The sequence below is a fragment of the Mytilus galloprovincialis genome, chromosome 7, assembly GCF_965363235.1.
Source record: "Mytilus galloprovincialis chromosome 7, xbMytGall1.hap1.1, whole genome shotgun sequence".
Taxonomy (NCBI): domain Eukaryota; kingdom Metazoa; phylum Mollusca; class Bivalvia; order Mytilida; family Mytilidae; genus Mytilus; species Mytilus galloprovincialis.
In genome coordinates, this window is record NC_134844.1 from 50,603,959 (window position 1) to 50,627,342 (window position 23,384).

Below are 23,384 nucleotides of genomic sequence, written 5' to 3' on the forward strand. Positions count from 1 at the left end.
AAAAAGAACCAACAATTACTGAAAAAGAAAGGATCTTGTTTCATTTATTGATGTACGCCAGTTTGAATATTCCATGTATTGTAAATAAAAGATGATAAACTTTTAAATGAAAACTCAATATATTGATTTGTTATTATGTTTAGTACATTTTGTTCAAAGTAAAAATTAACGTTCAAATTAGTTCATAAGTTTAATAAAGCATTTGTTTGATTTTCGCACCATATGTCTTTTTTTATGTGTTTAAAAAATCATTTCAACTTTATTTATCGACATGATTAATTGTTTAATGAGCTAGTTCGTTTATACTTGATTTGATATAAATGTATAAAATGCAACAAATGACTCCGTTCTTCAAAACGCAAGTAAGTGATTTTAGTATAGCCATTGTTTAAGGAACTAAATTATTTATTGCTAGTATTTCAAGTATGAAAATAAGTTTGATTTTGAAAATAACATTTATTTATCGCTTGGTATTTTTTTTTCTTAATTTTATTTTATTTAAGGTAACTGTTAACACTTCAAAAGACATGATATAAAGATTCATAATGTTTATTATTCAGTAGGTGTTATATTTCCCTTTGAGTTAAAACTAACAATTTGTTGTTTAGGAATATTAGTTTTTACAAACTGCATTTTTGGGACAAAATCCATACTTTATATCATAATTGGAGTCCTAACAGCAGTTGTTATATTCTGATCTACAAATTTTGATCAGATATCTTTTGAATAATTTTAAGACTCAAAGCTATAAACCGGTCAATTTGTTTTTAAATTTTGCCATGTTTATTTAATCTTTAAACAATCCTTTTAATTATTAGGTATCATTCCTTAGTAAGGTGTTTAGTGTCACACTTTGGCCTATGTGGGTGTTTCAAATATGAAACTAGGGTGTTATACAATTCGTTTTTGAATAGCTGAAAATTAAAATAACCTTCACATTGGGTTGTTGGGAACATGACTAAACCAGAGCGATATTAATTTAATTAACCAACTTAAGATTGATATAACTTACCACGTAACAAATTGGAAATTGCGGGACAGGAAACCTGGATATTGCGCAAAGACGTGAACTTAAATTTAGTAACAGTCTTGTAAAGATTTTATCATTATAGCACTGAAAAAGACAAAATAAGAAGAGTCTTATCAAGCACTAAGTTTAACGTGTTTGTTTGATAAATTTTACATAATATTTACGACAAGATGAACTGAGCGCTTGTGGTGTGTTTTGAGACGAATGACTTAAACCCTTCTAGAGGGTGTTTAACGATATTGACTAAACATGAGGCTCTTGCACGGTTGGTATGATTCAAATATATTTAATTCAGTTAATTGAAATATAAATTGTTTTTTTTCAAAAATTGTGATATAAACTTTTTCATTAAAATAAATGCAACTTTTTATGTATCTGTTTTTTATCATTTTTATTTTAGTGCAGTATGTGTGTTTTTCTTGTGCATCACCGTGTGGACTTCTTATTGGTATACTGTTTTTTAACAAGGAAGGTAATCCTAATAGTCTAATCACAAAATGATATAATTTTAGTACGCGATTAAAACGAAATGAAATTTACAAAAAAAGGAAAATATAATGCAATACGAAATCAAGAATTCGATATTTAGAAATAATCTGTATGTTTCTCTTTCCAAGTATTTTTTCTAGGGGGAACGCAGAAACAGGAAAATGGTTGAAAATTGACTTGAGAAGGGTAAAAAATTGATATACAAAAGATTAATAAAAGCTATCTTTAAACGTTCTATTATATATATAATGAAATAGTCTTTCAAATTTTGGATCTTGAATTTTCGGTAGGTAGCATGAACACAAATTATACAAAATTAACATTGAACTTTAGAATCAAGAATTATGTGGTAAAATCCTGTCTTAATTTTATTTTCCTCTTCCTAGTGAGGATATTTGTTGTTGTGCTATTTGTTTCGCATCAAAGAAGCCGCACAACGAGTTTCGGGTGGCGTCGTCAACGATGTACTAGTATGTTATTTGGTCATTTTAAAACGAACCACTAGTAGAAGGTTAATTATATGTGATATCGATAGTAGAATATGTAATTATCTTTCTAGATGAGAATATCTACGAAAAATATGTAAATAATTCTGTAAGTTTATATTTCATCTAATGAGTTACTCTGATAAGATATTCCATCTTCATGATCATGTGTCTGGCTTTCCTTGTCGGCGGTGACAGCGACGTCAGCAATTATATTTGCTCAGTTAAAGGGGAATCAATACTGGTAAATTAATGATATTGGTGATACAGTTGTATAAGCAGTATTGACATATCTTAGTTACATGGAGAATATTTGATCCCGCATACTCAGTCATTGTTTATTGGCTTTGAAACGTGTTTAAATGAACCACAAATGGTACACGTATGTCAATGATATTTCGTATGCAACTGTATCTTATCATTTGCATATATAATTATCTTAGAGATCGCATGGCCACGTTTTCTTATCATGGCGCATTGAACTTGATACTTTTGCTTACTTTATGTGTTGAGGTTCGTTTAAAGGTAACATAAAGCAGTTGCATTACAATGTTTATTCTAATGTCAACAGAGATTATTTGTCAGTGCCTCTTTAGTCAAGGTTCATTGAATAAATGTTTTGTATAGTTAAAATTGTGAAATATCAAATAACAAGTCCATTATACAAAATCAGACAAAGACGACTTTTTTTCTGTGTCAACAGTTTAGTTCTCAGAGTGCCTTGTCAATTCTTATACTCAATTTGTTCAACCTCTTAAATGGTATCATGATTGTCTCCAATGCTTGAGTTTGTTGGTTTGATCGTCAGATGGCAATATGCCGCATTTATGATAAGGGCGTATAATACAGTTAAGAGTTGGAGTAGTTATATAGTCGTCCTGTGGACTTCAAATGTAGCATTAAGAGCTGAAATTGATTTTTTGTGCTACTTAAGCTTATTAAATAATTATTTCTCCTTTACCAAACTGCCTTAAACGAAAAAAACAAAAAGGGTTTTTCTGAACAAATTTATCGGCATAACATTGTGTGACATAATAACAAAAAATGACCTGATAAACAAAGCATAATGGTCGTAAAAATTTTACGGATGAGTTTAACTGTATCACAATTTAATACAGATATGGAAAGCTTCACATTATCATAAATTAGCGGCAGCTATTTGAAAGTGTTTAAATGGATTTTTGGAGAAAGGACAGTAGGATACAATATAAACCATCGGGTCGACAAAGAAATTGTAAATAGGAATCCTTCAATTCTTAAAGCTGTTCAACAGTTTTAAAATATTCGAATTGAATTTTACATACATGTAGTTCATATCGAAAAACGTATAGATAGTTTGTTGCTGTTCATCGTATTAATTTTCGTTCAGTGTTTTTAACATAAAGCAGGAAGTTTTTTTACTGGTTTGAATTGTTTGTTTTTGGTCATTTTCCAATAAAAAGCAGAAATTCAAGTGTTTACGATTCAAATAAATGCAAATGTTTTTCTCTTTCACACATGTGCAACGAAACATTTAACGCCTGTAGAACGTAAAATTTCAAATTACATAATGCTAGTATGTCTTAATCTCCATGACGAAACTGGTTTTTACAGTTGTCGATGTTAATAAATAACCAGGTAAGACTGATTTCAAAACCGGGTCCTTTCATTTTGACCTGGATATAAATAATGGGGATGCAAAAGCGACTTATCTCACAATCCTCATGGACATATTTTTCTGTCCTTACTTTTTTTTCGTTTGCTCAATTTATGGAGAAATTAAATACATTCGAAGTAAGGGTCACTCTTTAAATCATGCTACCTTACAAATATTAATATCTTTTTTATTTTCGTTAATATTGAACAGTTGTAGAAAATATCTCACAAATAGTAAGATGCTTCCTCATATCTATTCTACCAAAAAAAAAAAAAATGAAAAAAATAAATAAATGAACAAGAACTCTACCTTTTCTCTGTCTGGAAGTAGTCAGTTATCGTACTGGATATTATAAACTGTTGCGTCCATGCAATCTTTGCCGTAGTAAATAAGAGATAGTGATCTGATGTAATTAATTATGCTTATCATGTTTTGTGGGGGAACGAGGGATATGTGAAAAATACAAATCTTTAGAAAAGAGGGACGAAAGATACCAGAGGGACAGTCAAACTCATAAATCGAAAATAAACTGACAACGCCATTGCTAAAATGAAAAAGACAAACAGACAAACAATAGTACACATGACACAACATAGAAAATTAAAGAATAAGCAACACGAACCCCACAAAAACCTAGGGTCAATCTCAGGTGCTCCAGAAGGGTGAGCAGATTAGTTATTATTCCTAAGTAACTTTTACCTTAACATGACGACTGCATGGTATTGTTACTCAAATATCCTTTCTTATATTAATTTTTGCATTTTAACTCTGTAAAAAAGTTACCTTGATCATTTGTGTTTCTTTTTTTTTCGTGGTGTATATTTGCTATATTTGCTAAATAATATATATTCAATATTAGATATGCAATAAGACAATTTGCATGATTAACACAATAGTCTCTTAAACAATTAAAGGTCATCGAAAGGCCTTCAGCAATGAACAAACCCCATTCCTTTTAGCCAGCTATAAATGGCCCTGACATAACAGAAAGTGAAACAATTGAAACCGAAGAAACCAACGGCCTGATTTAAGAAAAAACACTAAACGAAAAACAAATATAACAACACGGCGTGCTTACTGTATTAAATATAAAACGTGATTTTTTTGTTATACTTGTACTTATGCTTTTATCGATGGTATAGAGGGAAATGACTTATCTAACATGGTACTTTTTATTCGTTCCTGTCTACACTATATGTGATTTGATAAAGATTGTCACACGATATGTCTGATTGTTCAAGACTATAATGCTATCTTTAATGTATTTTTCACTAAGTAATTGTGTTTGCCTTATATCACAAATGCGCATCTTACGTATATCAATATGCATATTCTTTTTGCAGATGTAAAAGAAAGAAAGCACAACGGTAAGTCGATTGAAAATAAACTCATCATAGATACCAGGACTAAATTTTGTACATACGCCAGACGCGCGTTTCGTCTACAAAAGACTCATCAGTGACGCTCGAATCCAAAAAAGTTAAAAAGGCCAAATAAAGTACGAAGTTGAAGAGCATTGAGGACAAAAAGAGACCTTTTTATTAAAATGTAATATGATTGCAATCTCGATTGAGTAATGCAACCATCAATAGTAATATGAAAATGATAATGCCAATACTATAGTAGAAGCTAATCGCTTGACTTTAAACAGAGTTGCATGTGGTAGAGTGTAAATATGTATCGTTTTGGACATACAAGAGAGACGTAAGACACAAAAGGCACACTCAAACTCTGTAGTCCAAAAAAGAAAATGAAACTGCCTTTACAAAAAAAAATATAACAAGGAGACAAACAACAAACAGTATACCTATATCAACACAAAAAAAAAAAAACTAAAGACTGAGCGATACGAACCCAAATAAAAATAAGTGGCGGATCTTTTTTTCTCCGAAAGAAAGGAATATTCTGCTCCATATGTTGCACTCTATTCTCAAATGCTACTGCACATGATCTATTCTACTGTTCTCAGTCAAAAACGGGCTTCGTCTTATATTATCAGTTGAACTGTTTTTGTTCATTATAGAAAAATAAAATATTTCCTATAGTGTGACAAGTTACCAGTGTTATTCCGCTAAATACTGTATCACTTATATGAATATTCAATTGCAGTGGAAACACAATACCCATCACTAGATAAACTGGAGGACATTCCTGAAAACGATGCACAAAGAGGTAAATGTAAATTTTGTAAAACCCATTCAATTGATGAAGGTAATTTTCAAGAAATTATTTTATATTATAGTTATCCCACGAGGACCCAGAGTGTCAGTGTAAGATCACCCCGATGGCCGGAGGCCAGAGGGTGATCTAACACTGACACACCAAGTCCGTATGGGATAACAATTTTACATCCCAGCTGTTTTAGATTAGACGAACAACCCATTTACAATTCATAAAATCTAGTTTAGAACGCCACAAAACCATTATAATATACTTTATATATTACAATATGATGTATACCATTTATTATCGACTCCTAGGAGTCGAGATTAAGAATTGAACGATGGACAGTTAGTGCGTGAATTTTTCTTGCGTAGAGTATCGGATTTGTCCTCTCTATTTTAGCAATTAGATTTTGCCTGGTCATTAATCATGCATATTCATGATATTGGTAGACAGGTAACTTTTATCTATAAATAGTCGAATCTTCTGGAGTTTCGTAAACAACAACGTTAAACGATACTACTTCATAACGTGTGACATCACGTGTGTAGTAAAAAATTTTGATTGATGCACGTGGCTATTCTAGTAAATAAATTAATCTACAAAGCGAGAGCACTTTTCATTTTCATTAGCTAAGAGTCGAATAGCCCTTTTTGAAAGGCTAATGCTTGTAACCCTTGAACACGATGAGTAGATATCAAACAATGTCAACTCGCCCTATTAACCAATCGGCCCACACTTTATCGCCACTTTATAAAAATATCGCCCAACTCTTGTTTACCGACTCTTTTGCCTGTTTCTCCCACTTATAAAAACATCTTGCTTCCTTTAAGTACGTTACATTACAGAAAGCTAGTATCTAGTCGTCCTGGTGTAGTGGTATGTGTCGTGGCTTAATATGCTAAAGGTCTTGCGTTCGAATCTCAGCATATACAATGGATTTTTTCTATGTGAAGTTTGATAGATAGTCTTTTTCGTATAATTAATTAATAAGTTTTATAGTGGATTTGACATTCCCGCCAAAATGTTACAGAACAAAGGAAAGCATGCATAATAAAGAAAATTCAAACTGGAGTGATCTGGTAGGGGTGATCCGGCTCAGATCAACCCTGTTAGAACAAAGGAGGTGGGATGTAAATATCTTGCAGTCAAGAGTTAAATATATTTGAACTTTCTATTTTTGGTTTCTAACATCTTTAATTAGACAGCAACATTTTAGCATGTAGCAGTATGTCAAATTCATGATGTTAATGACATGGCATTGACATTAAAAGTTACATCTTGGGTCCATTCTACTGCTCTCAGCCAAACAGGTTTCGTCTTTTATCATCAGTTGAACTGTTTTTGTTCATTATAAAAAAAAAATATATGGACAGAAGAGAATAAAGCTATTCAATTTATAGCATACATGAAGCTAAATACATTTCCTGCATCTTAGAGAGTGACAAGTTATCGGTATTATTCTATTAAATACTGCATATGACAGAATAAAGGAAGACATTTATTTACCGCTTTTTATCTGCCAAACAAACCAACCGTGAGCCCGATTCGCACTTTGTTCACAGTGATCGTTTTATAATTATTTATTTAAAAAAAAACCCACAAGGGACACAATACACAAAAAAACGAAAAAAGAGCGATACGACCTTGCGGAGAGAAAAAAAAAAAAAAAAAACAGAAAAAAGGGGGTCTTCAGGTGATACCATTTGGGTAAATAATAATAGTCTCTTGAAAATTCAAACAAAAGAATATAACTGTTTGCAAGTTGTTATATCTTCGTTTGTTCATATTAATTATGTATTCGACTATGGTGAACTCGATATGGTTTAACAATAACCTTTCTTCGTATCCTATTCTTTTTCCCCTCATTAACCATGTAAAAAATAAAACCCGATAAGAAACAAGAAAATTATAGGAGAAAACTAAATTTTGAAAAATAATATTTAAAAAACTTGTCATTATTAGCTGCTTTGACTACTAGTATATCCTCTTTGTAATACACATTGAAATAATGTATATGAATAGATTCTTAATACTCATTTGATTTTAATCCAAACTTATAAACAAAAAAATAACTAATAACGATATCTCTTTCTTCGTTTTTGCATTAAAATATACTTTAATCACTTTATCCATTTTGAAACACAAAACCCATGTAAAGGTATTCACGGAAACTATGAGCGGAAACAACGAGTAGTCCTTGCGCACGCAAAAATCATGATACGCATATCCTGTGTCTTATTCTTCATATACCAATACCTGTTGTTTACCTTTAGCTGTACTTTCTTTTTTCTATTTTGTTAAGTTGAGCTACTGTTTAAAGGGGCGCCGGCTAACATGTAGGGTATTTTTTAATGTAAAGAAGTTTATGCACAAAACAATTTTCCGATACTTGATGATATTAAATCTTTACTTGCTTTTTCTTTTGTTTTACCTGTATCGACGTGTTAAACAATGTTTTAAGTAAGATATAAGCTTCTAACAGTCCATTCTGTAAATAAAGGCAACAGTAGTATACCGCTGTTCAAAACTCATAAATCCATGGACAAAAATCAAAATCGGGGTAACAAACTGTAAAATATTGGACAGGTCTGAGGCCGCAGAACACAATTAACACAACAATCAACCTGTATACCCCAATGATTAAAACGTAGCACTTGCTTGTTCCTTAGGACATTATTATTTTTAAGAGTGGAACAACGTTAAATAAAACACTTGGTCAGAGTTAAATCTGGCTGTTCAATTACAAGATAAAAGTTGAACTGCAAATAATTGATACAAGACGGCTTATTTCAGATGGACATTTGTTATTTCTGGACCTTTTATATGTACTGTATGATATGGGTTTTGTCAATTGTTGAAGGCAATATAGTAACCTATAGTTGTTACATACTATAAAAATACCCGGCCTTATTAATGACAACCAAAACAATCGAATATCAAATATTACAGACAGCATCTATCAACACTACACTGCATTTATCATACATGAATCATGAAACATAATTGTTAATAAGTTTGAATGGCCTTTTTATTCATCAACTTCGTCTTTGATTCTTATATTATTAATTGAACTGATAGAAACTGTGTATTTGTAATATTCAAATATTACAATTGTATGTCTTATTAGAATAAAAGAAGAAAAATTGAAAGTCTGTGTTTCATTAATCACCTTATTTTAATTCATATATCAGGCGGTCTATTTTTCATTAAAATTGTTAATCAATTGATGATAAGCGCGAATATCCAATACCTACTTTGAAATATAATTCCAATTCGATGACCACGTATCATAAAATGGACCGACAACATTGTTCATTTTCAATAACCAATACTAAGAACTATTCACATAAATTTAATCCAAATGAAGTTTTTGTTTTGTTTTGTGATATCAAAAAAAAAAAAAAAAAAAAAAGCAAAAAGAGTTCTTTTTTTCATTTATTGTTTTTGAAAATATCAAAAATAAATAGCGGAAACGAAAACACACGTGATACCAATGGATTTTCGGATTTATCGAATCACGATTATGAAATTATCGAATTTTAAAGTTTCACCCTCGACGTATCTTCGTATAAAATATATGTATATATGTCGAGTGGTCTAGCGCGTCGGATGCAGTGCAGGCGATTTGGTGTAACGATATATCAGTAGCATAAGTTCGAGTCCCGGCGAGGAAAGAACAAAATTTGCGCAAGCAAAAATACAGATCTAACATTGTTGGGCTGTTGTTTAGACGAGTTGTATATAAAGAATGTACACAGCCATGTATCACCATCACTTCTGGTGATCCGATGGATAATCTGTTGTAGAGTTGTCACTGGTTCAGACGTACTTATAAATATAATATTTCTGTGACTGTATCTTGCATTTATTTGTAGGACCCTTTACTATAGATAATTCAGCTGATCTATAACAATACCATCTTCATCCCTTATATATCATGTACTGTATTACGACGCTAGATTAAAACTGACGAGGAAAGATAACATCGGCCACCGAAAGCTTTATTATTGTGAAGCCAAGGTGGTCGAGTTGTCTAGCGCGTCGGATACAGTGCAGGCGATTTGGTGTCACGATATCTCAGTAGCATGAGTTCGAATCTCGGCGAGGGAAGAACAAAAAATTTGCGAAAGCAAATTTACAAATCTAATATTGTTGGGCTGATGTTTAGACGAGTTGTATATATAAATATATATATCTATATCAAAGTAGAAACTGCACGTTGGCAACTATTCTAATTATTCGAATTAATTAGAATATATTTGTTTTATGACCAATCAAATTTGTTTTTCTTTTGCCTGAAGTAAAATTTTGAAAAACTGGTTTGTCCTTACTTGTTTCCCGTTCATAGTGATGCCATGTGTGCATCCGGGGTGACCTTAATTACTATTTGAGTGTAAGATTTCCACTTTTTCTAATGTTCATGATAAGTAAATCTGGTAGGAGACTGTTCGTATGTTTTATTGCATTGTATTTATAGTTATTTTCTACCTCATTTCATTCTTACTAAAATAAATATTTTATGATCTAACTAAAATAAACAACAAACAAGAAACTAGGTTGTGCGTCCGATACAAAGATTGCATAAATTTTATAAAATCAACGAATCAAACAAAAACAATAAATATCAATCATGTGTATCAATGTCAACATGTTATATAATTACATAAGTATCAAATGTACAAAGCTACTACTAGATGGAGGGGGAGGGAGGGAAAGCTAACGCAAACAACTGGAATATAGTATAACACGTCTTTCTAACTTTGTAACAAACGTCGCATTAATCAAGCAGACCCATACCAAGAATGTGAAATCGTCCATAAATTGTAAACATATGAAAGTACAAAACTGTCTTTAATAGGAGTACAGTTCTCCTGTAACTAAACTCATCATTGATATCAGGACTAAATTTAGTATATACGCCAGACGCGCGTTTCGTCTACAAAAGGCTCATCAGTGACGCTCGAATCCAAAAAGGTGGTAATATTCCATATATACAAAAACAATAGAGAGCGCAGTCCTCTCTTTTAGGGAGCACAGTTCTCCACAAATAGTTCATATTTCGTGTCAACATACATACTTTACTAGTATTTGGCGAAAAAATAGAGTGCAGTTTTCTCTTATAGGGATCACAGTTCTCCGCAAATAGTTCATATTTCGTGTCTATATTCGTGCCATACTAGTGTTTTGCAAAAATAGAGAGTGCAGTCTTCTCTTATAGGGAGCACAGTTCTCCACAAATATTTCATATTTCGTGTCAATATACGTGCGTTATCCAAACCAAAACCAAACGTAAATAGGTGCGTTAATTAACATGAAAAATATTCAAATACTACTAGCGTCAAAACGTAAAACTAAAACGCTACTTTAAAAAGTCTGAGTAGCACAAATGCTAGATTTATCTGAACCTGGTGTAAAAAAGTTAGTAGGATATTTGTATTCTACATAGTCTACAATACAAGGTGAATATTTTCCTTTCATATGAACAGTCGATGGCCAATAAGAGGCTGATATCCATTTAGGCACAACAAGTACACCTTTAGCTGTACAAAACATATATACATACTTGTCCTGGTGATCAAATGTACAGGTGGAACTATCCAGCTGCTCTCAAGTGCCCAATTATTAGCGAAAGCGTCAACCCCGCTAGTACCTGGCATCCAGAATAATATTTTACAACTTTGTAATTGTTGCTACTAGCAAACAGATCGCAGGTCAAACGACCCCATAATACGCTGATGTATGTCCAAATCGTCGAAGTCGAAGAACTTGCCAACAAAATCAGCTGTACAATTTTGAAGTATGGGCACTCATGCAACTGATAAATCAATATTATAAAAGAAGACAGAGTTTTGAACCCATAGTTTTTAGTAACAACTCTACAGCTTTAAGCTCTCTAAGTGTTGAGCTTTGTGCTTTATTAAAATCGTCCCACATACAGTAAAAAAGTCTGAACCAAGGGGACATAACTATAGGTGATAAACTATCTATATTTTGAGACCAAGAATGAAGCTCATCTATAGCTTCAGGCGGAAGACTAATTTTTGTGTCCCAAAAAACCTTACTGGCAATAAGCATAAACAACTGTTTAGTAAAAATCTGGCAAATAGGACCGTAGGCAAATCTCAAGAGAAATAATAGAACCGACCACAGATGCAAGTTCCCTAGCCGTAGCAAAACACTTGAATCTAAGGTTGTGCACCTTACTGCGGAGATTTTCAAGTTTATGAACAGGTATATCAATGGCCCTTCTTAAAGATTCCAGGTAAAGCCTAACAACTCCAAAACTTGAACCGGGTGCCACTGAATGTTCTCCTCATTCACATGAACACCTGTTAAACACGTGTTTAAGATCATTTTGTAAATGAACACTAGCCGACTTACAACTCTACAAATCATCACAAATCCACCCGTCGTTAAGATACATGATAATTTGTATACCCTGAGGCCTCCAAAAGAAGACTAAGGGCCTCAAGGTTGTAGTAAATGTATAACCAGCGCTGTAAAGGTCGAAAGGCGAAATTGAAAATACGAAAAATCGTGTCTAATTATTAAATTTCCAAGAAAAGCCTAAATAAGTATGAAAATCAGGCTGAATACTTATGTGATGATATCCGCTAGTTAAATCAACTTTTAGCATATAATTACCCTTTTTAGCATAAAAAGGGCCTTCTAATGAACCTTCTACTAACAATACAAGCATTGACATGTCTTAGGTCTAGAATAAGTCTGGAATTCCCACAGTATGGAGGCTCGAAAATCTCACTGACAAGATCTTTTTTCAGAAGTTCCTGAATGGCGATTTCTGTAAAGTCTGAATGATCGAAAGCTGATTTATTATTTCTAAGAATATTTTTTTGCGACAAGGAAACAAACTCCAATCTGTAACCATACTCAATAACGTTTAAGATAAAGTCTGACGGTTTTAAAATATTTCTCTAAAATTCTAAACAATTCTTAAGACTATTTTTTTTTACAGTTTTCGACTTTAAACAAACATTATTGTCAAACTTGGATTGTTCATCTAAAAGATTAAAATTAGAACTTTACTGCTGTTTGTTGAAAGGTTCTGGTCTGGTGACTGTAGCGGAAGCTGGTTGTCTACGTTGCAATTGAGCTGTGTAGGGACAGAACTTGGCGAGGGAAGGGCTCAAGGACCCCGGAAGAACTGGGGAAAAAATGATACAAACTCTTTCGGACCTTTCCTAATCTAAAGCGCAAGTTTTGTCTTACTTATTTTATTATGTTCTGTTCTCGTAGCAAAATATATAGATACAGTGTTAGACTTTTAATTGTTACATGTAAGAACAATATCAAAAGACATATGTAGGATGAAGAAAAAACAATGTAATCCACATAGTCAAGTGTGTGGCGATTGCTAGTTTAAACATATTTATTAATAGTGGAAAGGAAATGTTCTCCCTGGAGCAGGGATCGAACCAGGAACTTTTATTTTTGTAGTCCGATGCACTAACCTACGTTAATTTGTATAATGAGTATCAATGGTCTGGTTCCTCGTTGAAGACCCTCCAGCTAAATTCAAGATGAAGAACAGGAATAAAAGCCCTGTTCATTATTTATTTGTATTTTTTCTGTATATTTTGTGCGATTTTGTCCCGTGTACACTTACTCCACATCTCTTTGTTTTCTATTTAGGACCTGGATACGGCTCAATGCTAGTTAAGCCCTCCAATTTTAAAGACCATATGTTTTAAAAAAAATAATTGATGCCACAGGATTGAGATTTTTAGCTTTAATGTAACCCATGTCAGCTTTTTAACTTGTATTTACAGCAAAGATAGCCAGTTTGCTGTTCTGTAATATATTGTAACAGTTTAATTTTTCATGTCCGGTAGAATCGTAACTTCTCAAAACATCTTCCGAACAATATCTGGACATCTGTGCCGTGGGCATGTACAATTGCCAAACAACACATGCCCGTTCTTAAGTCTTCGTAGATCTATTCCAACTTAAGTCTTATTGAGTGTACGACCAGCAGAACATGATATTTTATACCATGGAATACTGAATCCATAGTCATAAAGATCGATTACTTGATTGGTGTTCAGTTTACGCAGCTGAAGAACAAAGACGATAGAGCTACTTTCGAATATTTCTACAATTTCAAGCCGTTTTCCACTCACAAACACAATAATATTTTCAACATTTATTAAAATAATTTGTTTGTACTTTTTTTATTTTTATGTTGTTTTAAAATATCAATTTGACTTGAATTTCGGATCCCGCTTACATATTTAACCCCTCCACATTCTAAATGTATGTGCCTGTCCGAAGTCAAGAGCCTGTAATTCAGTGGTTGTCGTTTGTTTATGTGTCACATTTTTGTTTTTCATTTAATTTTTGTACATAAATTAGGCCGTTAGTTTTTTTGTTTGAATTGTTTTGCATTGTCATTTCGGGGCCTTTTATAGCTGACTATGCTTTGTGTGCTTTGCTCATAGTTGAAGGCCGTACGGTGACTTATAGTTGTTAATTTCTGTGTTTTTTTGTTTTCATTGACAATCATACCACATCTTCTTTTTTATATCTATATCAGTATATTAAATATACAATCATGTATATACCAAGATAAGTCAGTTTATATCTTGTTCCTCGTCTTACTATACGAAAGGCTAGGAGAGCTACGTTGATAGACCATTTTGTCTGACAGGCTGTCTATATAAAGTAATGGGACAATGTATGGCATGAAGACATCACCAAATCACCGTATGTCATACTCAAAAAGACATCCAGAGATTACCATTAATCATCAACTACCCACCATCATGCCGTGAGCTCTGGTTTGCTCTTAACACAAATACAAGAGCACAGCAAAATGTCAAAATATTCTATTCAAACTGGGTGACTTGGGAGAAAACATTGACACTTTCCAAAGAAATACCCCCCCCCCCCACCCACCTCAATTTTTTAATAAGGAAATATGGTATTATTGCAAATGAGTTAACTATCCCACAAAGTTCAAATGTTGTGGATGTAAGCAATTATATATAGACAACCATATAACCTTCAACAATGAGAAAAAAATACGGTATTATCGGCTGAAAAATAGTCCATGAAATGAAAAATATGAAACAGAAAAATCACTGGCTACTTTAAAACAACATAAATTACGAAAAACAAATATGAAAGACATCAACAAACGACAACAACTGAAATACATGCTCCTGGATTGGATCAGGCACATGCAATATATGGCGGGGTTAAACATGTTTGTGAGCGCTCAATCCTCCCCTGTAGCCCTTTTCACAAGCAATCCTAAGTGTAAAATCAATCTTACGATAAAAATATTTAGTTGAATTGTTAAGGAATATTTAAGACATACGATAAATTTAACACTTAAGATTTTTTTGTGAAAAGTGCTACTGACATCGGATTCGGATTTATTTTAAACTAAGTTTGTTTGTGCATATTGGTGTGTGCTTGTTTATTCTACATTAGCTAGCTATAGTTGTATAGTGGGAGGTGTGAGATCTGTTTTTTTTTTTTTTTTATCTTAGTTCAGTGTGACGTCCATTTTCACATAACTAGTATATAATGTTTTAGAGACCAGCTGAAGCCCGCCTCTGGTTGAGGGATTTTTCTTGTTGTGTTGAAGACCCATTGGTGGCCTTCGGCTGTGCACTTTGGTTAGACTGTTGTCTCTTTTACACGTTTTTTATTTCCATTCTCAATTTTATTGATTGACAAATTGATTGATTAATTTATTTATTTATTTATTGATTGATTGATTGATTGATTGATTGATTGATTGATAATTTTACTTCAAGCAAAAGTCATGATTATTTGAAAATCCTTTATTTGTATTGTAGTGTTAATTTCACCAATGAAACTTTCCATTAATTTTTGTCTTGGTATAAAATTTCTTTCTAATGACCGTCTGATTATAATAAGACACTCAAGAATATGAAATATGAAAGCTTATTTCGCCTTCATCAATGTCTCAACCTATTTTAATGTAAGTAACTTCATTGTTCAGTTAGATTTCGATTTTGATATTGATTTGCAAGCTTCCATAATTATAGATTTCTGGTAATTGTTCTGCATAAAACCCTATGGGAAAGCGCATTGACTTAATTTTCCAAACGTTATTGGAACCCAATAATTTGGCAAGGGGTTAAAACCTATAATGTAAAGAAGTTACAGCCGATTGCATTGTATGTAGGTAAAGGTAGCTTCCTTGGTTATCTTGCTTGTTTCATTAGGTTAGGTAAACTACCCTCCTTTAAGAGAAGACTAGTTTGACAGATAACCAATCAATCTGTCTGTAGGACTAGGCTCCTTCTACAGGATTGTAGTATACCTTACCTAATAATGACTTCACGGTTCAGCTAACAAGCAAGCAAACCAAAGAGATAACCCTTGTCTATACACTCAATATAATCGGCTGTAATGAAAATGCGGAGTTTGTGAGATCAGGCTCAAGCTGCCAGTCGGTAGCAGCCAGTTTTCAAATATTTATAAATGTTGCAAAAGACTCAAACGTACTTCAAATGTTTTTATTAATATTTAACTACTATATCATCAGCTTTTAATATATAATTAATCAGTCAAAGACACTATTCAATGAATTTTAATATTTCATTTCTAGTTCATAGCTATATAAAGGCAAAATCAATCGCTTTCGATATACTTCACAGCGTACTGCCCGCTTTACATTTTAAATAGTCAACACTTTTGAGTGTTTATAGGATCGTAAATGATTATGATTTTTTTTTAAATTGCACTATTGTGCGAAATAGCTTTCCTTATTATCGGCATTCTGTCAAATAGTTCTCATGAAAAGGAATAATAATTCTGCATTAAAAGAAACTTTTAACCTTTTTTTGCCACACAAAACTGTTCTTACAAAACATTCTACCTCTGAACTAGTGGATTTCGCTTAATTATGATTGGACAAAAGGTTTATTTTTTGTATTCAAAGTATGGTGGTCAAGAAAATTGTTTATTAGCTTAAAAACGATTTATCCGTGCTATGAATTAACTTGTAATTTTGATCAAGTAGGCCCTCGATTTCTAGCTTACATTCTCACCTAGTGCAATCAAAAATATTCAAAAAAACTAAGTAGAACAACACCCGGGATTTTTCGTGTAGACCTCATATACCCAGCTTCACTTTGCACCTAGTGGGGACAATATTTATTACATTTTTGGTAAGGGTGGGTTGAGTGTTCGACCCCAACTTTGGACCTATCTTTAAAAAAATAAAAGCCAAACAGCAACCTTGATTTTTTTCTCCAGCAGACATCAGCTACCCAGCTCCCCTTTACACATTTTTCGACAAAAGTATTGCCGTAGAAATTTGTACGTAGTGATGGGGTAGAGTGGTACCTGCAGGGGCCGTATGCATAACACATCTTAACTTAAGTATTCCATAAACTTAGATTTCACTAAGAATATTTCCTTAGATACTAGTAAGTAAAATTCTTAAGCGGTATTCATAAATTTACTTAAGTCTTCATACTTAAATCGGAACCTTTCTGTAATTACCGTATGATATATACTAGTTCATCACATGTACTCATCCGTGTAAAAGGTTGTTATGATAATTTAAATTTATTGATCATTGCATGCTTTTTTTTAAAAGAGCTGGTGCTAAATTGATATTGGTATGTAAAACAATTCAATAGAACGTATAAACATAGTATACATTGTAATGATGAACGATTGGCGCAAAGAAGACAACGCTTTTTACGGTTGATGTTTTGACGGATGAGCATTGGAAGAAAAATATTTCGGTTATCCAAGACTTTCCTATACTTAATCTTTAATCATCTTTTAATGGGTGTAATATTTTCTGGATACAACAATATGTTTTAAACTCTAACAAAACATGACCAAGGTTTCAGTGGCGTATACATAGCATAAGACTAAGGGTAGCATTGTAATCAAATCATCCGTCGGAAAGGGACGATAAATGGCTGACCCGTGTTAAGAGAGAGCCATATCGCAAATAGTCCGTCGGAAGTGGACGATAAATGGCTGACCCGTGTTAAGAGAGAGCCATATCTCTTGCACGTTAAAGACACCCTTGTAGATTTCGAAAAAGAGCAGGTTAATGCCGCTTCAAGGCAGCACTCGCACTCGCAAAGTGGAAAGGGCTTAATATAAGTTGCAAAAACTTGTTTCCCAATCCACTATAAATAAACATGTTTAAACTAAGCAAATCATTTTACAAAACAAATCATATTTGTTGAATACATAAGAAATATAAAAAAATAATTTGATACGAGTAAGGTATCATAAATACCTTATATGATCTTATATAAACTTCTCGAATTTCATGGGGTGTAGCAGTGGGGACTTCTGACTGCCGTAACAGTGATTCCATAAACAATCAACTGATTGTTTCAACAAAATGGAGGTCCATGTCCACCCCCCCCCCTTTTTATGAAAGAAATCAACCTCTCGGTAGGTTTTAAAACTTGTCGATTTTGTTCCTTTTAGTGAAAAAAAATTAGGGTATGCCCTACATCTTTAAAATAAAACTGAATTGAAAATTCAAATTACCCCCCCCCCCCCCCAAAAAAAAAAAAAAAACAAACAAAAAAACCCGCACACACATGATATAAAAAATGCGGTTTTCCATGCCCTCTCTTCATTCCTTAATTCTGTTTGAACTAACGGTTACAAATGATACCCGCGCGGTGTATTTTAAAAAATAAAAAAACGTGCACGTACAGAGTTAACAAAAGCAAAAGAGAACCATAAATTGCATGAGTAAAAAACTGAGTACTTTTCGGTATACACACGAGATATTGGAAATAGTATATAACTACCCACTGTTATCTCTTGATTATACGTGATTTGATGAAAATCACAATGATTGTTAATATTTGGCAGTAAACAAACGAATACTTAGTATTTTATTACTGATATAGTTATTAATCTATTTAATTTTAGGTAACCTATTAATGTTCTGCAAAAATCGCATACTTTCGATTGATTTTTAACTATTTTTGAAAATTTAAGGAATCTCTATAGGTACCTTAGACTTAAGTGTTATCTTAGGCGTTTCCTTAGTATAAGGAGTTTTATGCATACCACTTAAGTATTGTGGAAGTGACTTCAAACAACTAAGATTTTAATTAAAAATACTTAGTTTAAGATTTTTTATGCATACCACTTAGATAAAAAGGGCGGAGTTTCCTTAACTTAAGTGTTTACTAAGGAAAATATTAACTTTAATTAAGTAGCTTTATGCATACGGGTCCACTAAAAAAATAAAAAAAATACAAGGACTCCAATGTGGTTTTATGCAGAACAATTACCGGAAATCTATGATATATATAATATTCTATTGTTATAAGATTTGATATAATAGTTATTTAAAACACATGTTGTGTTAGGCTCTGATCCTGTCCATAACGTTATAGTATGGTATTAGTTTTCTGTTTTGCTTTTTCCAATCAAATTGTGTTGTAAAATGATGCCCTTTATGGGTTCTTGATTATATTAATAAAATTCTTATTTTATCTTATCTTATAGTTCGCAAAATAAGTAATATGTTGGCAAATAATGAAAGCATAATTAATAGACATAGAAATTAAGAGAAACCGTATGATAACCAATAACAATCTCCTAGAGACAAACTACATGACATTTTAACACCATACTTTTTTTAGCTATTTTATTTATTTCTTGGTCCATTGTCTCGATTATTTACATTTTTGTCCACTATTCTCAGTTATACCATAATCACCCATCAACGGCCTCTAGTTATTGTTCAATATGCACCTTATAGTCTTCACAAATAAGCAAAACTAATACCGAATAGGCCCCGAATGGCAACATAATTGAATGCTTTAATATCCTGGTTTGAATTGTAAAATAGCAGAAATTTGTTTTTTACTCAATTGATCAAGCAAAATACATTATCGTCCTCGATGTTCATAAAATACTGGCAGATGGACCTTGGTCATCAATTCTAATAATCTTGTATCAACCTTTCTAAACTTAAAAGTAAAGATCACGAACCCATATTGTTCAGATTGTTAAAGACTTTTGTATCCGTTGATATTATCTTCGATTAAAGTAGTATTGATCCGGCAACCGGGCTAGTTTTCGTGTCAGTTTTACAGTAGTTATACCTCCCTTGTTAGTGTGATATTGTCATCAATCTATTCACTTATTCCATCTTTATATAATATTATATTGTACAATCTAAATTTGTGATTCGTTTAATATTTAATTATAATAATTTCCTATTTATCAAAGATATATACAAGGTAATTTGAAAGTCTTTGATTACTTCGCACAATTGTTCAATTCAGAAGTCATGCGGTCTAGTTTGTCTACATTATGTCGAAAGAACACCGGGGTGTTTACAATTTGGCAACATTTACTATCAATGACTGTACAACAATTAAGGAAACATTTTACATTATCAACCGAGAAATAATTAAAATTATATACAAAACTCTATGTTAACCCTTTTTGTTTAAGTATGTAACAAAATCGACAACATTGTTATAATTTTATTCTCTATTCTGAAGCTGACAAATGAAAACATTTTCATATTTTGAATGACAATTAAACAGTGTGGGATAGATAAATTGAATATCCTTTCGTTTTTCGTTTTTTGTTTTTGTGAAATCAAAAATGAAAAATGAAAATACTTTTGTTTTTCGTTTTTTGTTTTTTGAAATCAAAAACGAAAAACGAAAACACTTTTGTTTTTCATTTTGGTTTTTAAGAAATCAAAAACGAAAAATGAAAACACTTTCGTTTTTCATTTTGGTTTTAAAAAAATCAAAAACGAAAAATGAAAACACTTTCGTTTTTGTTTTTTGTTTTTGATATTTCAAAACGAAAAACGAATGGACGCAGATATACACGGACCGAGTCTGACTCTTCTTGGAGGCTCTAAAATGGCTGCCCGTAACTTAAAGGCATTCTCACTATTGTCAGTAAGATTAGTAGCGGAATATTCTTTAACCGTCCCCAAACCATGTCGGTCTGTTCTTCTGAGTATATTATTACGATGAGTAAGGGCCTTCTTCTCTGATTCAAATAACTCGAAAACTTCTTCCACACTACCACTAGACAAAAAGTTTTTAAGGCGGTCAAGATAACTGAATCTCTCTTGATTGAACGAAAATTGGATTTTCACTAAAAAGCTAAAGCAAACAACTGGAATATATTATAACACGACCCATACAAATTCCTTATATACCCTCAACCAAAACCATCCGTGCAAATACTTAACCCGGGAAAATATACCTAGTAGGAGAAAACCCCTTAATGATATAACGGAACGTAAAGAAATAGATATATTTTGAGGAAGGTTAACATGCTGGTATTAAGACCCATCAAGGTCAAGCTGTGGAACTGGATATACAAATGTTACTATTAATCTTTACATATAAAGTGTGCTAAATGTCATCCTGTACATCATAACTCATGGCGGTGCTGCTAATGAACGGAGGCTTATACGTACTGTAGCATAAATATTAACCTGATGATTTTAGTGATAGATAAAAGGGCTGTTAGTTTTATGTGATGATTTAAACAAAACCAATAAAAAAAAAAAAAAAAGAAATCACTCAGAGCACTTCAACACTTCTGTAAAATTCCGATCGTTATTTTTTTTCTACCTTTACTGCAATTAACCAAATTTTTTAACTAGAGATTCATAAATACTGCATGATTTTAATTGAAATACTATTAAATTACCTTGTAGAGGCAGAAGAAGATGATTTACTCACAGCTCGACCAGATAACGGTGAATACTTTTTTTTACTACATAATACATCGGAACGGCTATTTGGTCCACATTTGTGCGGTTTATGCGGTTTGTGCGATTTGTGTTTTGTATTTTTTTTTTAATGAATTAAAGAATCGTCAATGATATCAAAAACATGCATACTTAATGAAGCATGTATAAAGAAAAATATATTTTTAGAAAATGTAAAACTTAAAACAACAAATTACAAAAAAACTCGGAAACAAACAAAATTAAGAATGGAAATATGGAATGTGTCAAAGAAACAACAACCCACCGAAGGGCAGAAACAGCCCAAATCTACAATGGGTCTTCAACACAGGGCGAAAATGGCATACTCAGAGGCCGGCTTCAGATGGCTCCTTAACAAAAATGTGCAATAGTTAGTGAAAATGGACCTGACACTAACTCTGAAACATATTGATGAACTAAAATTAAAAATAATAAAAGACTCACAAAGGCCAGAGGCTTCTGACTTGGGACAAGCGCTGAAAGGCGGCGGCGTTGAAAGTTTTTTGTGATAATCTCAACCTTCAACCTATATTGTCGCCAATGTTGAATAAACAAACACACATGAATAAACACAGCAATTTGCAGTTTAAAAGACTTTCTAGACCGATATCAGAATGGGTAACAGAAAAAACTAAGCAAAATGACAATGATACATACATTTACAAGAGACTACTATCAGATACTAAGATACCAGCTCTCAATTAAACTGATTGAAAGATAATGTCGTCATAATATGAAATCAAGCAGAATCCCTTCCGTTAGGGTTTTAGTATCATACTTTCTTACAATGTATGAGGAGAACCTAACCCGTATTATGGCAATAACTGGTTATGTAATAAATGTGTTTATATCCGATGCAAAGAACCTTTGAGTGAATTTATATTAATTCCAAAATATACCATCTTTAATGAACTGACTACATTATCGTAACTATAATCCTTTTAAAAAAAGTCGGTTTGCTAGCTTTTGAGATGAATGACGACATTTGTTTGTGCTTTGTTACAGTTAATAGATGAAATTAGGAATTACATGTAATGACTAAATTTAGGAATTACATGTAATTCCTGATGCTCTAAGTTAATACAAGTAATTCCTGAAATGGCCAAGTTAATACCAGTACTTACTTTTTTAAAATGAATTTTTACACCTATTTACTAACTGTTAAACAATGTTGTAATATGGTCATCTGATCAAAAGTTATGGTTATACTTACAAGAAGATCAGTGAGTACTCTTAAAAAGTGATCATCTTAAAATATACCGTTTTCTAATAGGGTAATTAGCTACGAATACGAATATACGAATACGAATACTTTATTTCTCATTAAACTACAATTACATAGTTATAGGAAACATACATAAATATAACTATTAGGTAAAATTATTACAAGCAGGTGTGACAATACATTAGAACTAACTTAGAGGACTGACTTTTACATTTATAACTTTGATAAATTTATATAGTTTTTCTAATATTACAATATTTGACGAGTTAAACAGATTATGAAATTTATAGATATTAGGGTTTGACCAACAGTGTGTAGGTAAAAATGTATTTCTTTTAAATTTGAAAGCTCCACAATTCATAATATAAAGGGAAGAAATCAGATTGTTTACCCTGATGTATTATACGAGATTTGGGCATAATCATACATATTCTGAATAACACGAAACAATTTCCCATTTACTTCATTCTGCAATAATTCGAACAGACATAAATTACGCTGTAAAGAGTCAAACGCTTTTTCAAAGTCGATAAAATCACAATGTAACTTTTTCTTTCCCAATTTCAATAATTCAAATAAAATATTTATAGTAAAAATATGTT

General features: G+C 32.3%; 1 protein-coding gene across 1 annotated transcript in view; it reads left to right on the plus strand.

Moving 5' to 3' along the window:
- Nucleotides 1–23,384, plus strand: part of LOC143081742 (uncharacterized) — a 46,296-nt gene that overhangs the window by 12,785 nt on the left and 10,127 nt on the right. Inside the window, exons 7-10 of the mRNA XM_076257467.1 lie at nt 1,431–1,502; nt 4,984–5,007; nt 5,750–5,812; nt 21,504–21,545. Of these exons, the coding sequence (XP_076113582.1) occupies nt 1,431–1,502; nt 4,984–5,007; nt 5,750–5,812; nt 21,504–21,545 (201 nt within the window). The remainder of the gene's footprint in view (nt 1–1,430; nt 1,503–4,983; nt 5,008–5,749; nt 5,813–21,503; nt 21,546–23,384) is intronic.